The following is a 14,886-nucleotide window of genomic DNA, read 5'->3' on the forward strand; positions in this document are numbered from 1 at the left end:
TAAATGTACCTTGAGTGAAGTTCACGTATGGTACTGGAGTCTGGACAACTCAGGACGCATATTGTTTGCAGTTTTTCCAGTCGTTTTTTGTTCCTGCCTTTCTTCTAGAAACCAAGGACAATTTGATAATGCAATAATAACGTGTAGGTGGCCCAATATAAACCTCCACAGAGGAAACATATCATTATTCACAAAGGAGCCTGTCTCTACTGAAGTATATTTGTGATTTTTCATACCAAATGATAGTTTGAGGCATGGGGAGACATAGGGAGAGCTGAGGGTTGGTAGTTCTGGTTTTAATACAAACAGCACACAATGGTCTTTGTTTTCCTTTAATATGCTCAACTAACATTTCTGCAACAGCACTTTCCTCACCTTTGATTTCTACCCAGATTTTTTATACATTCATTATATCACTAAAAATAAGCCTTGTCAAAGGGGTCATCCAGAGCTGATGCAATGTGCAATAACAGAAAACATCCCCCATCCATCGTGAGCATATCGGCCAGAGCATAGAAAGAAAAGAGGGATATACAGTATGATGAGGTACAGGAGTTCAAAGTTAGTTTTCAGTTTTTTCTACCACAGCTGAGAGTGTACAGTGATGCCCTTCCCATGTGCTGAACCCTGTGAGATGGACATCAGAGGAGAGGTTGGGAGTAAATATCCTGATTGGCTACATGACAAATCACTGTTATTGTTGGGAGGTTGTAAATTGTCTGTTTTACCATGAAGGGCCCGAGCATTAGGATCAGTTCCAATGCCCCCGATGTGCTGTTCCAGACAATCTGACAAAGAAATATGTGACACACACACACACACACACACACACACACACACACACACACACACACACACACACACACACACACACACACACACACACACACACACACACACACACACACACACACTCTGACGTGGAGTCAGAGATCCCTTCTGCTTGTCTTTGAAATGTTTTTCATCCAGAGATATGATTGACAGGGGTAGTATGTGAAAGGTAGTTTAACAGACATGAGGAACATAATGATGGATTGGGTTGATGGTGGAAAGACAGGGGTTTGGGACATTACAGTTAAAAGGGATATTTATTACATATATAACAAATGTTCTCTCTATTAGCTCTGTCCTAAACCCTCCTATATGCCCCCATATGTTTATGTTCTAATATGCATGTGGATCCAGTTTTGTCAAAGTGTTTCCAAATATATTTTTCATACAGATTTTCTCCTGAAGAGAACGGGGATAAAGAGGAAATGTAGGTTATAAATAGGAATCAAAAGAACCATTTTCTGTTTATTGCCAAAGGATGCCAGAGACACCAACACATTTGAAAGCAGGACAGCTTTTGAGCTTTTTACAAGACAGGTGAATGGAACATGTGTTAAATCATTGTGCCCGGTTCACTTAGTTCAGCTCTACCATAAAAGGAAAGAGATTACAAAGGAAACTAATGAAGACACTGATCAAAGTCTGTAATGGTAATACAAAGCAGGTGTTTCCAACCTTGCCCCCCCCCCCGTGTGTGTGTGTGTGTGTGAAGCAGCGCATGTCTTTCACATATGCGCTGTCTTTGATAAGAATAACAGACAGAGCACATTTCAACACTATTCACAGTATGTTACAAGGTATTTGGTTGAACCCAAGGTAAAGGGCATTTTGTCTGCATGTGAAACCATACATAAATGCTCCCATACTGTATACAGCATGTTTATGGTTTGCTTTCACAATTGGTGGTGAGTAGAAAGTGATGTGTGTCTGTCTATGTTGAGGCAGCCAATACATTTTCACAGTAAAGCACCTGGATTTGAGATACAAGAGTTGAAAGAGTCTTGGCAGTGTTGGAGTCTTGGAGTCTTGGAGCATGTTCAAAGTATGATTGCTATTTTTACACAAGTTACAAAATGCTGCTTTTGATTTAGGCTACACAAGAAAAAACCCAAGCAGCAAAAAAAAAGAAGTTCAAACTTCCCAAATCTTTTGCTATTTCTTCTAAAATCTCATTGTAATGTTTTGGCTAGGCCTATTCAAAAATACAAAAGTGACAATGTTTCATCAATGTCTCAATTTCATTGAGGTTGACCTTATTATTATTTCTGCTACTTTATTAGTTTTTATTTGATCCACGTGCTGTATTATTTTGTGTTTTAAACCATTGTTTTGCCATGTTGAATTGCTGAAGTACCTGTGTGCATTTTATACTGAACGCGCTCATCGACATCAAAAGAGCAGCTGCAAGATTTACCAAATGTATACAATTATCTGACTGTTATTGTGAGGATGGTACGGCTTACATTTGATTTGAAGATCTAGTATTATTGTAGCTGCTGTGCGCACTACGCAGCAAGAATCCCCATCCGGTTGAGTCAAATTACGCTTGAACGTATTTCCTCTTTTCCGTGCTTCGGGATATGACGTTTTCCATTTTCATTCGAAGCAAATTAATAATAGATTGTGATCACAAATGTATTCTTTCATAACCCGTATTTGTAGCTAGGTTGTTAATACAGGCACCCGTTCATTTAATATGGCCTGTTTATTTAATAGCGCTATAAGTTTTGTTGTAATTCTTCTGTTGGAACTACAACTACCAAGATGCGCTGCAGTGAACGCGGGTGTGTAAACACAACTCTAGGAAACATGAAACGATCGGGTGGCAGTGAGAGCGAGAAGAGAAGAAAGGTATTCATAGCGTTATTCTCCCTTAGCTCTGGCAAATACACAGTGGACTCGTTCTCTCAGAACTTTATGTTCCAAATGCGGTGATGCTTGGGTCATTTTGAAGGCTGGAAAGCTGCAGTTGTCTATGTAGCTACACATCAGCCTGCATGATTTCTGGCTTTATTGTGGTTTCCTCTTCATTCACCTACAATGGAGCATCGCTGTTATTAACAGTTTTATCGTTACAGATAGGCCTACACTGTTTTTGCTTTCCGTATTACAGTTTAGACATGGGTGTAGACTGTGCTACAATAAACTGATTGGATCGCCGTGAAGACTTGAATATTGATTTAGACACGTTGCATGTTAAAAGTCCCTTATATTTTAGATTTTCAATGTTTTCAAGTCAGACTCCCTCAAAATCAGAATAATCTTGCTCTATAATTGTATGGGGGGGCGTGAGTGACTGCAGTGTGTTCTATCCTGTGAGTTGGAGGAGAGCAGCTTCTGGCTGTGCGAGTGGTACAATTCTATTGCAGGTAATAATTATAGGCTCATCTCTCAAACGCAAAGGACTATGATGGCTGCTGGATTGTCCTGGGATGCTGTTCAAAACAATGAATAGTAACGACATTGACTGGCGTTTGTGTAAAAATCTGATTGAGAATGAAATAGTTGATCAAAGTAAAGGTGTGACATTTTGGGCATACCCAGGCTTTATAGTAGGTAGCAGACCCCACTGCCAAAGAGGCCTGCTGTGTTTAGGGGTGGTGTGTTCTGGTCTGGATGTGCTGTGTTTGTGGATTGTGTAACTAGATGGAGAGAAATAGAGAAAAAGTAAAGGCTGTTCTGTTCTCCAGACCTCCCTAGCTACCCCTACTGCTAGGCCCATGCAGACTGCTCTGCTCAGGTTCATCCAGACCTCCTTAGCTACCCCTACTGCTGGATCCATGCAGACTGCTCTGCTCAGGTTCATCCAGACCTCCTTAGCTACCCCTACTGCTAGGCCCATGCAGACTGCTCTGCTCAGGTTCATCCAGACCTCCTTAGCTACCCCTACTGCTGGGTCCATGCAGACTGCTCTGCTCAGGTTCATCCAGACCTCCTTAGCTACCCCTACTGCTGGGTCCATGCAGACTGCTCTGCTCAGGCTCATCCAGACCTCCTTAGCTACCCCTACTGCTGGGCCCATGCAGACTGCTCTGCTCAGGCGCATCCAGACCTCCTTAGCTACCCCTACTGCTGGGTCCATGCAAACTGCTCTGCTCAGGCTCATCCAGACCTCCTTAGCTACCCCTACTGCTGGGCCCATGCAGACTGCTCTGCTCAGGCTCATCCAGACCTCCCTAGCTACCCCTACTGCTGGGCCCATGCAGACTGCTCTGCTCAGGCGCATCCAGACCTCCTTAGCTACCCCTACTGCTGGGCCCATGCAGACTGCTCTGCTCAGGCTCATCCAGACCTCCTTAGCTACCCCTACTGCTGGGCCCATGCAGACTGCTCTGCTCAGGCTCATCTACACCTCCTTAGCTACCCCTACTGCTAGGCCCATGCAGACTGCTCTGCTCAGGCTCATCCAGACCTCCCTAGCTACCCCTACTGCTGGGCCCATGCAGACTGCTCTGCTCAGGCGCATCCAGACCTCCTTAGCTACCCCTACTGCTGGGCCCATGCAGACTGCTCTGCTCAGGCTCATCCAGACCTCCTTAGCTACCCCTACTGCTGGGCCCATGCAGACTGCTCTGCTCAGGCTCATCCAGACCTCCTTAGCTACCCCTACTGCTGGGCCCATGCAGACTGCTCTGCTCAGGCGCATCCAGACCTCCTTAGCTACCCCTACTGCTGGGCCCATGCAGACTGCTCTGCTCAGGCTCATCCAGACCTCCTTAGCTACCCCTACTGCTGGGCCCATGCAGACTGCTCTGCTCAGGCTCATCCAGACCTCCTTAGCTACCCCTACTGCTGGGCCCATGCAGACTGCTCTGCTCAGGCTCATCCAGACCTCCTTAGCTACCCCTACTGCTGGGCCCATGTAGACTGCTCTGCTCAGGCTCATCCAGACCTCCTTAGCTACCCCTACTGCTGGGCCCATGTAGACTGCTTTGCTCAGGCTCATCCAGACCTCCTTAGCTACCTCTACTGCTGGGCCCATGTAGACTGCTCTGCTCAGGCTCATCCAGACCTCCTTAGCTACCCCTACTGCTGGGCCCATGTAGACTGCTCTGCTCAAGTTCATCCGGACCTGCGTTCAAATACTATTCAAATGGTTTCAAACACTTTATCTGTGATTGAGCTTGACTGGCTTACAGGACCAATATAATAGTCCTAACACTGCAAGCCCCACCCATCTGGCACACTAGGCAAGCTAGAGCAATCACTCAAAGTTTTTGAACGATTTCAAATAGTATTTGAACCCCGGTCTGCTCTCTCCAAGTCAGTCAATCCCAGCAGCACCCAGCCTTTGCCGCGCCACAGTCTGCCATGGCACATGTGTTTGGATCATGTCTGACAGCACAGAAACTATGTAGGACGTGGTTCCTCCTGTTTATGAAGAGCTGAGAGAGCGGCCATGGTGACCAGATGAGAGCCAGAACGCTTTCCAGCTGGCCCCCAGGTGGGTGTAGGCAGCATAGAGCAGACACACACAGACACAGAGAGAGCAGACTCAGACCTAGCTAATGGTTCTGCTTCCTCTTTTAGACAAATAATAAAAGGATGATTGAGGAATGAGGACGGGGTATTGTAATGGTAAAATGGCTGGAAAACCACAGAACAGACCCAAATTAGAAGAGCTGCATTAATCCCAGTGGCTTGTTATAGGGCAGGAACACAGTGCAGTGGTTCAGTTTATCATGATATGTAATAACTGGGGATGTGGGGATGTGACTGTAGTCTCATAAGTGAGTGTGTTTGCAGTTAGACTCAATCAGTGAGTTGTTTCCCCCTGTCATTTTGCTAGTTTAGTGAAGGCAAGCTATTTATCATGAAGGCCTACTGAACATAACTCCCAACCTGTTTTAAAAAGGCAGACTCTCAATTTAACCACATCCAATACAATGTGCAGGACAATAATGGATTACCCATGATTCTGAGAGCAGCACTGCCTCATGTTTGTCTGTCTCATCAACTAAAAAGCCGTAACTAATAGGCCTACTTGTAATATACTGTGATCAATAACATATTTATTCACTAATGCCAGCAGGTTATTGTAAAGGAAATTCATGGATTGAAACTCGTCTATTATTTTAGTAATAAAGGTATATTAATTTTTATATACACGTCCTGCGTTAACTGAATATAAATGGAATTGACCCTCAACCTACTTCCTTGACGTTGTCTTTGACGATAGCTGCTGTCTATGTGATGACGTGTATAAAGTGTTAATGGAAAATAGAAAAGAGAAAAAGTGGAAATATATTTCAGGGGAATGTCAGGCTAAGTAATGACCACATAGGGTCACCAGATGTGCTGAGGTCCTGGCTGAGCCCAGGACATCGCTCAGATCAGCCTCATTGGTTTCCTCTGGTTGTGGCAGCTAGTGCAAGCTCTTTAGGGTATTTCATTCCTCAACACTCATTAAAATGTTTTGTGTTTCCCTTGGAAATTCTGTTAAATGAACAACTAGAGAGGTAAAAGCTGATTATGTGTCCACACATCCAGACATAGTTAATCAACCCCCCCCCCACCCACAAAATGTTACCCTGTGAATTAGTGTTAAGGTAACGATTTATGGCGACTAATGCCGGGTGTGCTGTCATGTCAGCTCTGGTTGTTTTAGCAAGAGGGGGTGTCACATTCAGCACATTCAGCACCTTTCCCCTGCCCCGGCGGGCCCCCCCCCCCCCCCCCCCTCTTACCCACCGCTAACACACTGCTAGTTCTATTAATGAGCCAATAATGGAGAAATAGTGTTGGGAGCTGACATAAAACACACTTAGGAATACATAAGAGCCGGGCAGATGGAGAGATAGATTTACATCCGGGCCTGGGGAAGGAGGACGAGAGAGAGAGAGAGAGGATATTTCTCCACTCCTCACTGCATGGCTCTCCCTCTCTGACTCAGACCCCCTCCAGCACGACCCGGTCCGTCCGGCTGAAAAAAGGTTCCCTGGTAAAATAGGTATTTTGCTGTGGCTGATAATAGTACCATTACACTAATGGAGAGATCTGATGAAGGAACAGCCAGACATAAGGCCTGCTTTATTACCAGAGGGGGCCATTTCCTCCCTGCATTCCTAATGGCCTGAGTGTATCACCCTGTATTGATCAGGCCATCATGCTGCTAATCCAACACAGAATTACTTATCGCTGTTGAGGTGTCGATCCGGCTCCTGACTCGGCCCCCTGGAGCCCCCCGGCCCTCGGCCTCTTGTGACTGCATGGGGACCGGCACTAACCCACCGTGGAGGCTGTTTATCCAGCTGTTGATTTAGGGCCGAGCAGGGATGATGACCGGGAGGTCTTCATTGGTTGGAGGGCTGGCCAGCTCAATCTGGGTGGGGGCTGCTTTGTTGAGTGAGATGGTGAGAAAGAGGAGGGTCTGCTTACGGAGAGGAGGGAAATGAAGTCAACAGCTTTGCTCTCATTTAATTAAGGAGCAGGGAATGAACTGGTTCCTCCCTCTTTATGGCCCTGTTGGTCACTGTAGAGCTTTGGAGGGAAAGCTGAGTGATGAGCCTGCTTGGTGTTGTCCTGGGTAATTGAGCTGTGCTGTAAATAAGAGCAGGCAGCTCCATCCAGATCCTCTATCTAGTGTCATCAGCACCACTGTCTCTTCACCATGAGGGAGACAGAGAGCTGGAGCCCAGTACTGCTGCTCCTGATGATGATGATGATGGTCTGGCCTGATTACAGTCTCATGTCACCTCTTTCATAAGTCTTAACCACTGACAGCTAGGGCCTTCGTGCTTGAGGTGGCTGGAGATGAAATGCAGAGGATTTGTTTCAACAGTATCCTCTCCAGCCCAGTGATACAGTCAAAACAGAGCTAGGCTACATGTAGAATTGAAACAATATGTGTGTTATTGACTATGAGTATGATTGAGAATGCTGCTGATCTATGCTATTACCATTACAAATGGAAAGGAGGTCAGGTAGCACAGAACGACCTGCTCAAGGCTTGTGACCTGTCATATCCTTGTTGCCCCCTCAGTGACTTAGCCCCTCTTAACCAGTAGACTCCTCAGGCAATGGAAGGTATGGCATTTCCATGTCAGCATATCGCCTCTGCCCTCCCCAACCGGGCGTCACCTCTGGCCTCAGCTAATCAAAGAGTTTACCTTCAGGGGAGCATTTATCCACTCTTCATTAGGGACCATTCCTGTAGCCATAAAGATGTATTTATGTATCTGCTGTCGCACAGGGCCGGCTAGGGAAACTAGGTATCGATCGGGATATTTAGTCATTTATTTCTGCTTGGGCCATCAATATTGTGCAAACATCTGTCCATGCAAGTGGGCTTGACCTCAGCCCCAGACTCTGTTTTTAGTCCCATTGGAGTTCAATGATATACTATTCTGAAAAGTAAATCAATGAATGAATATGAAGTTTTGTGTGTAATGTAGTGCCTGTGCGGTGGGGTGGCAGTGGGCCCAGGGCCCCGGGTAGTTCATTGATCCGATATGAGAACGACGAGGAGGGTTGATTAGTCTGTGGCTATAAGCCCCCCCCCCCCCCTTCTTTACCTCTTTATACCTTGTCTTAGTTATTGGAGCTTAGCCTGGATATATCTGGACTGTTTTTGTGTTGTTTACAGATCAGCTTGGTAAACCCAACCCAACACTACAGCCTTTAAGCCACATGCCTGGCAGTGGCAATGTGTCAGTGATGGAAGAGGGACTTGGGTTGCTATTGTTTTTTCCATTGTTTTTGCCAGCTACAGGGTTTCTTTGATCTCTTGGCAACAAAGAGCAAATTTATAGCACATTTTTATTTGCAGTAATGGCACTGACATGAAACCAGCTATCGTACCCTTTTCTGGGAGTTAGATACACTACTAACTGTTTATATCTGAAATATGGGTTCTCAGTAAGTAGTCCTACATCCCTGTCAACAGCTACACAGTGGTGCAGTATATAATATGGCTCTTCATGTGTAGTGATCTCGATGTGTGTCGGCATACAGATCTCTTCTCTTATCCTGACCCCCTTTTATAGTGGTCTGCTTTAAATGTAGGACAATTTAAAGGTTCATGATGTCTACATTTGGTTTGCATCTGGGAGGATATCAACTTTTACAGCCCGGCCTGGCTGCTCTCTCTGTGGTGTCTCAGGTCCCATGTCTACAGCCGCCCCTAGCTGCCAGGGCCCACGGACATGTATGTGTTTAAGAGCATCTGTGATCCTACTAAACATCTAGAGGGAAAAACCAGCTATCCATTTATAAAAAATATTAAAAACCATTCATCCCAAATGCCACCCTGTTCCCTATATAGTGCACTACGATTGACCAGGGCCCTGATATCAAGTAATGTGCAATGTACAGAATAGGGTGCCATTTTGGATGCACACTGGGATATAGCCGAGGTTCCTCTCCTGATGTTAGCCATCACAGCAGCCATACGATAGATGACACTTTACACAGCATGTCCATCCACACGGTTTGGCTAAAGGGATTGGGGTTTTAGTGTATGTTGAAAACACTAAGGATGAACATATAACAGGGGATGCTATGTTCAACTCATCCGGCAGATGAACAAAGATTTAGTGTCTTCTACATAGTAACTTTATTCATACTTTATTACTATTGACAAATGGTACATTTATTCAGGATTTTCTTTGAAGTAATACCTAACTGGATTGTCAGCAGAAATCAGCCTAGTTGCTCAGTTTCAGAAGTCAAATTTACCACCAGTCCCAGGTTTTGTTCTGAGCAGGCTGTTAGCTTGTTAGCTGTGGGCGACCCTCTCCGTTGACAGATCCCATGTCATCGTCAGCTCTACCTAGCAGTTCATATTAGCAGTGGCATATTATTGCTGATGTCTTCGTATTTTCCCAAACGAGCTGCTGTGACAATGGATCATCTCAGCTGTCAGAGTCAATGAGTTTACATTCAGTGTGACCCAGAGTTCATCAGTCACACAGAGCCCTATCACCGGTGATATACATGGAATAATCAATCTGATCAATAGGTGGTGTGTGTGTGGCTGTGGTGGGGCCGTACTAAATAAACATGGGAATGACTCGCTCACCTCAGACAGAGGGGACTCAGGGCAGTTCATTAGCCACTCAAGGCTTCAATCTAGGGAGGTCATTATTTTCATTTGAATCTGTACGTATGTGTGTGGGGGGGGGGGCACACACACTGTGGAGAGAGACAGAGACTAACGATGAGAGAGGGAGAGGACGAGAAGACTGTTGCAGCAGTCTAATTTAATCTACTTTTCCTAATGCCATCTGTCACAAGGACAGTGACTAGACAACACTTGAGGTGCAGTCTCTTCTTTCAAGGCTGTCTTTGGCGTTCATCATGTAGGTTAACTTTCTTTTGCTCTTGGTCCTATAGCAGTAAACCTAGCCTACCTATTGTAGCTCTCAGACGGCCTGCTCTCCCTATGAATCCACCTGCTCCATTTATATTACAGGGCTGGTGGTGTGGCTGTTTATTTGTGAATTTATTTTCCTTTGTAATGACTCACCTTTCCAATAAAGCTGAGCTACCTAGCAGTTAGCTAACGTTAGACTTGGCCAACATCTGCTTCTGATGACTGCTTCAATTCACAAAAACTGCAGGAGGCCACTTTCATAAGGCCCTGTAAATTGTAACTGTTAATTTGTACATCATAAGATATTTTCCATAAACGTGTGTAATGAAAGTACCTGGCATGTAGTACTGTAGTACACTGCCCAGGGGAGACTGAGGAGGGAGTCTGAGGAGGGAGTCTGAGGAGGGAGTCTGAGGAGGGAGTCTGAGGAGGGAGTCTGAGGAGGGAGTCTGAGGAGGGAGTCTGAGGAGGGAGACTGAGGAGGGAGTCTGAGGAGGGAGTCTGAGGAGGGAGTCTGAGGAGGGAGTCTGAGGAGGGAGACTGAGGAGGGAGACTGAGGAGGGAGTCTGAGGAGGGAGTCTGAGGAGGGAGACTGAGGAGGGAGACTGAGGAGGGAGTCTGAGGAGGGAGTCTGAGGAGGGAGACTGAGGAGGGAGACTGAGGAGGGAGACTGAGGAGGGAGTCTGAGGAGGGAGACTGAGGAGGGAGTCTGAGGAGGGAGTCTGAGGAGGGAGACTGAGGAGGGAGACAGAGGAGGGAGAGGGATGGTAGTGCCCTTCTGCCCCTATCACTGGAGCCTAGTGTAACCTAGCCAGCTGGAGTGCCTTGCCTCTACCTTGCCTTACCCACCAACCACCATTCATAAAATACCTTTCTCTACTTGACGTCAGATATTACGGGCTTATTTCATTTTAAAATAAGCCAAGACCATTTGATGGATAATTTCTTTGGATATTCCATGATACCTGTTGATGCCAGCCAGGTAGCCTCTTCATCTTTCAGTGATTCTCTCTCAGCCTGTGTTTTTGTTCATGAGCCCAACTAACTTTAGTCATGCGTATGCTATGTTAGAGAAGGGGTGAACAGTTTGATTGGCATGCTGTCAGGCAGGCGTTGCCTTCTGTGGTGTAGTGCCGCCACTCTGTTTTAGAGGGGCTGAGTTATGTGTGTGTACTGTGTGTGTACTGTGTGTGTACTGTGTGTGTTCTGTGTGGGGTGATGGTAATAGGGGTGTGGAGGAGGGGTGTTGTCAAGACTCGGAGAGCATTCCTTCTTTGCATGTTCTCCATGAGACAGGTGCTCCTCAGCGTGCGCTGGTGCATGACAGTTGCCTTTCATTGCTGTCTTCTCTGCGCTTAACCTTTGACCAGAATCCCCTCAATCCTCTCTCCGCCCCCCACGCTCACTCTAACGTGCAGCGTTCTTGGCCCATTCTGAGTGACAGACTTTGATGCGAGCGGATGGCGAGGAGGTGCCGTGTGTGTGTGTGCGTGGTGGTACTTGTCATAAGTCCACCACTGTCAGGCCCCAACACTGCCTAGCTGCCTGCCTGCCTCTCCATCCAGGTACCATCACATCACCAACCAGCCAGACCTCAACCTTTTGTTCAACAGTCCATAATTCTTCCCACCGGTGCTGTCAACCACATGATCATACGTGCATAAAGAAGAGAGCCCCCTGACGGCATCTCACCCCCCTCTACTCTCTTCTTCTCCTCTCTTCCCATCATAATATAGGCAGATTTCCTTTCCTCTCCTGTTCCTGTCTCTGTGTATTCAGATGAGGCTGACTGGGGGGCAGCAGGTCAGATCCACTTGCCTGGGTAAGGGCCTGAAGTCAGGGTTGTCTCCTGTGAGATGGAGAGAGAGGGAGGTGGGAGGAGAGGGAGGTGGAGGGAGAGAGGTTGTGTCAGTGCTGTTTTGGACTGTGTGTGTGTTTATCAAGGCAGCTAGGGGTGTGTTGTGTCTGTTCAGTTGTCAGCCCTAGTGTCATGCGTGCCCTGGCCCTGTAATGTCGAGGGCAGCCACTGTCATTTGTCTCAGGACTGCTGAAGTGGAGGAGTCACACAGGCGTACAGCCTGAACACTGAGGCTCAGCAGTGGCTGAGATGCCATCTATTAGCCTTGTATTCTGCCACAATAGTCTTACCATTTTATTTGTGGTTTGATCAGTATCGTTGCTGTTTGTTTTTGATAATCTGTGGAGTTTTTGGTTAGATTAGTCCTCTTCTGTAGCTCATCAGTTTAGTCTAGGTGTTCTCTTTGTGTTCTGCCCATATGCTCTCAAAGCAAGCTTCAGCAAAATAACTCCTATTCCTATCACAATAAACAACTGTTTCTACAAGTTTACATGCTTGAGTGTGCGTGTGTGCGTGTGCGTGTGCGTGTGCGTGTGTGTGTGTGTGTGTGTGTGTGTGTGTGTTTGGCCTACTTGTGTGAGTGACAGTGGCACCCATTCCGTATGTAAAAATTGTGATACAGAGCTTTGCAAAGTTGTTGTTTCCAGGATCACCAGTAAAGCACATCATATGACTGGGAGTGTTATCCACCAACACACAGAGAGAGAGAGGCTCTTTGTGATGTGAGTGGACCTTCTTAAATACATTGTCATATAGAACGGTAGGGATGGACTGGGATGTAAATGCAGTGACAGTCTAGTGTCATGCCTGACTGACGCCGCGTGTGGATTGTATTAATCTAAGTGACTGATTCTCCAGCATGCGACCGCTACCCTGTCCCTAACTCCTCAGGAACAGACAGCCTCTGTCGAGTTATCGCTATTTGTAAGTCCTTCCACTGCACTGGGATGACAATAGGGATTAGTGCCAAGGTTCTTTAAACTGTTTTTTGGGGGGGAGAGGGGGAAAGCTTTCTTATCAGCGGCTACAGGATGCTGCTGCAACCACTTTTCCTTGACTGTCAATTAAAGAAGGGATCATTCACTTCAAGGGTATAAATGTTCTAACACTGGTATTAGGATGGGAAGCTAAGTCTCTGACAGATGTTCTAACTTTAATTCTCTGCTTGTTTTTGTGTCCTTTAATTAATTTATGTATCGTTCTATTCAGAGGTTTTAGATTTTTTTTCTATTTGTGGTAATCTCCGTTGCCATGGTAGTTGCAAAGACGGATTCCGGCTTGTCACTCTGCAGTGTTCTTAGGAGGTTCAATCGGCTAATGTATTCAATATCAACATAAATAAAAGGTAAGCAGTATCTAATGGAGCGTGTGTTCCTATACCAACTCCACTGCCTGCTGTCTTCTCCCTTCTCTCATTCTGGAGGGGAGGAGGGGAGGTGTCTGTCTCTGATTTGGTGCTTTTAAAGAGACCCACTATTTAAAGTGTTTGCAGAAACCAAAAAGGGGTGCAGCTTGTAGGCTTATCTCAGTTTTTTGGGTAAACAACAGAAACTAGTTTACTACTTGAGTGTTTAGCTGGAGTAGTTGTTCTAGTGATCAGCTGTGTTAGTGTGTATAGTGCTGACGGTGGTGAAGAGAAGTGAAGTCCCTGTGTTGTATAGCAGAGACCTGGAGCTGTCTGTCACCAGGGGATTCCTCACTATGGGCAGCCGGAGAGAGATGGAGAATGCTGCTAATGGGCAAACTCTCCTCCGTCTCCCCCCTCTCTCTCCCTCTGACAGCTCCTTCCTTTTGTTCTCCCCGCTCCTTCCCTCTGTCCCCCCCCCCCCCCTCCTCTCTACCCCCTCCTCCCCCCTCCTCTCTCTCTCTGCCGGGGATTTCTGACAAGTTTTAGCAGACTGATCAAACGCGGCGGTGACACCTGATTAGGATATAGAGCATGTTTACAGTAGCGCGTGCCGAGCAAGGACCCCCAGACAACAAGGGAGACTGACTTCAACCCTAACTAATTAAATCTCCACCTGGGATCCCATCTGTGACAGCCAGCGATGTAGCCATGCCTCCACTGACTGACTGGAGACTCATGGTTGTTGTATTTATTCATGTCATTCCATACTTCACTGTGACATTTATGGAGACGGACTGCACTGAATTTTATGGTGTGTGTGTGTGTGTGTGAGATGTTGTGCTGGTTTATTTCACCATCATAGTGGTGTTGGTGATGACTCTAGCAGTTTCTCCTACATCTCTAGGTGGCAGTGTTGGGCAGTGGTTAGAGAGGTGGACGTCTGTCTGACCTCACACTAGATAGAACAAAACTCTGGTTGTGTCCCAAATGGCACCCTATAGCGCACTACTTTTGACCAGGGCCCATAGAGCTCTGGTCTACTACTTAGGAAGTCGAGGGTTCCGTTTGGTGTGTTGTTTTGGTTGGTTAGAGTGAATATATTGGACTCCGTTCCCTGGCTGTTTCACTTTAGTGATTAGTGGTTGGAATGGGTGTTATCTTTAGTAAGTTGTTGTAGTCAGACCCTGTTTAGGGATTGCTGAGTATATTGTGACCACATTGCAAAAAAAGTAAATGTTGTGTGTGTGCCTTGGCTCACCTGACCTGTGTGTGTGTGTGTGTGTGTGTCTGTCTAAATCAGTGTTAGTGTAAAGGCCATATCCAGATGGTGAGTGGTACATCAGTCACCTAGTAGCAGCAGAGACGGGCCTGTAATTTGTGGCTTTCTCTCCCCCTTCCCCCTCTCTCCCCTCTGCCCCAACCTCTCTCCCCCACCCCTCTCTCTCCCCCACCCACTTGGACCTGACTGGACTGCTGGTCATGCTGTATTACATAGGTTAAGATTAAGTAATTATTTCTAGGCCAGTGACTACAAGC

General features: G+C 46.4%; 1 protein-coding gene across 4 annotated transcripts in view; it reads left to right on the plus strand.

Moving 5' to 3' along the window:
• The first annotated feature begins 2,504 nt into the window (after positions 1-2,504).
• LOC110526968 (alpha-ketoglutarate-dependent dioxygenase FTO) overlaps positions 2,505-14,886 on the plus strand; it is a 203,666-nt gene continuing 191,284 nt past the window's right edge. For 2 of the 4 annotated variants that reach the window (XM_090238906.1, XM_090238907.1), the window contains exon 1: positions 2,505-2,682. In XM_090238906.1, coding sequence (XP_090095032.1) covers positions 2,596-2,682 — 87 coding nt within the window. In that variant the 5' untranslated portion in view covers positions 2,505-2,595. The remainder of the gene's footprint in view (positions 2,683-14,886) is intronic. The other 2 variants (XM_036980992.2, XM_036980993.2) reach the window with 2 other exon arrangements.

Source organism: Oncorhynchus mykiss, chromosome 6 (genome assembly GCF_057628025.1).
Source record: "Oncorhynchus mykiss isolate SJ-2025 chromosome 6, ASM5762802v1, whole genome shotgun sequence".
Classification (NCBI taxonomy): Eukaryota; Metazoa; Chordata; class Actinopteri; order Salmoniformes; family Salmonidae; genus Oncorhynchus; species Oncorhynchus mykiss.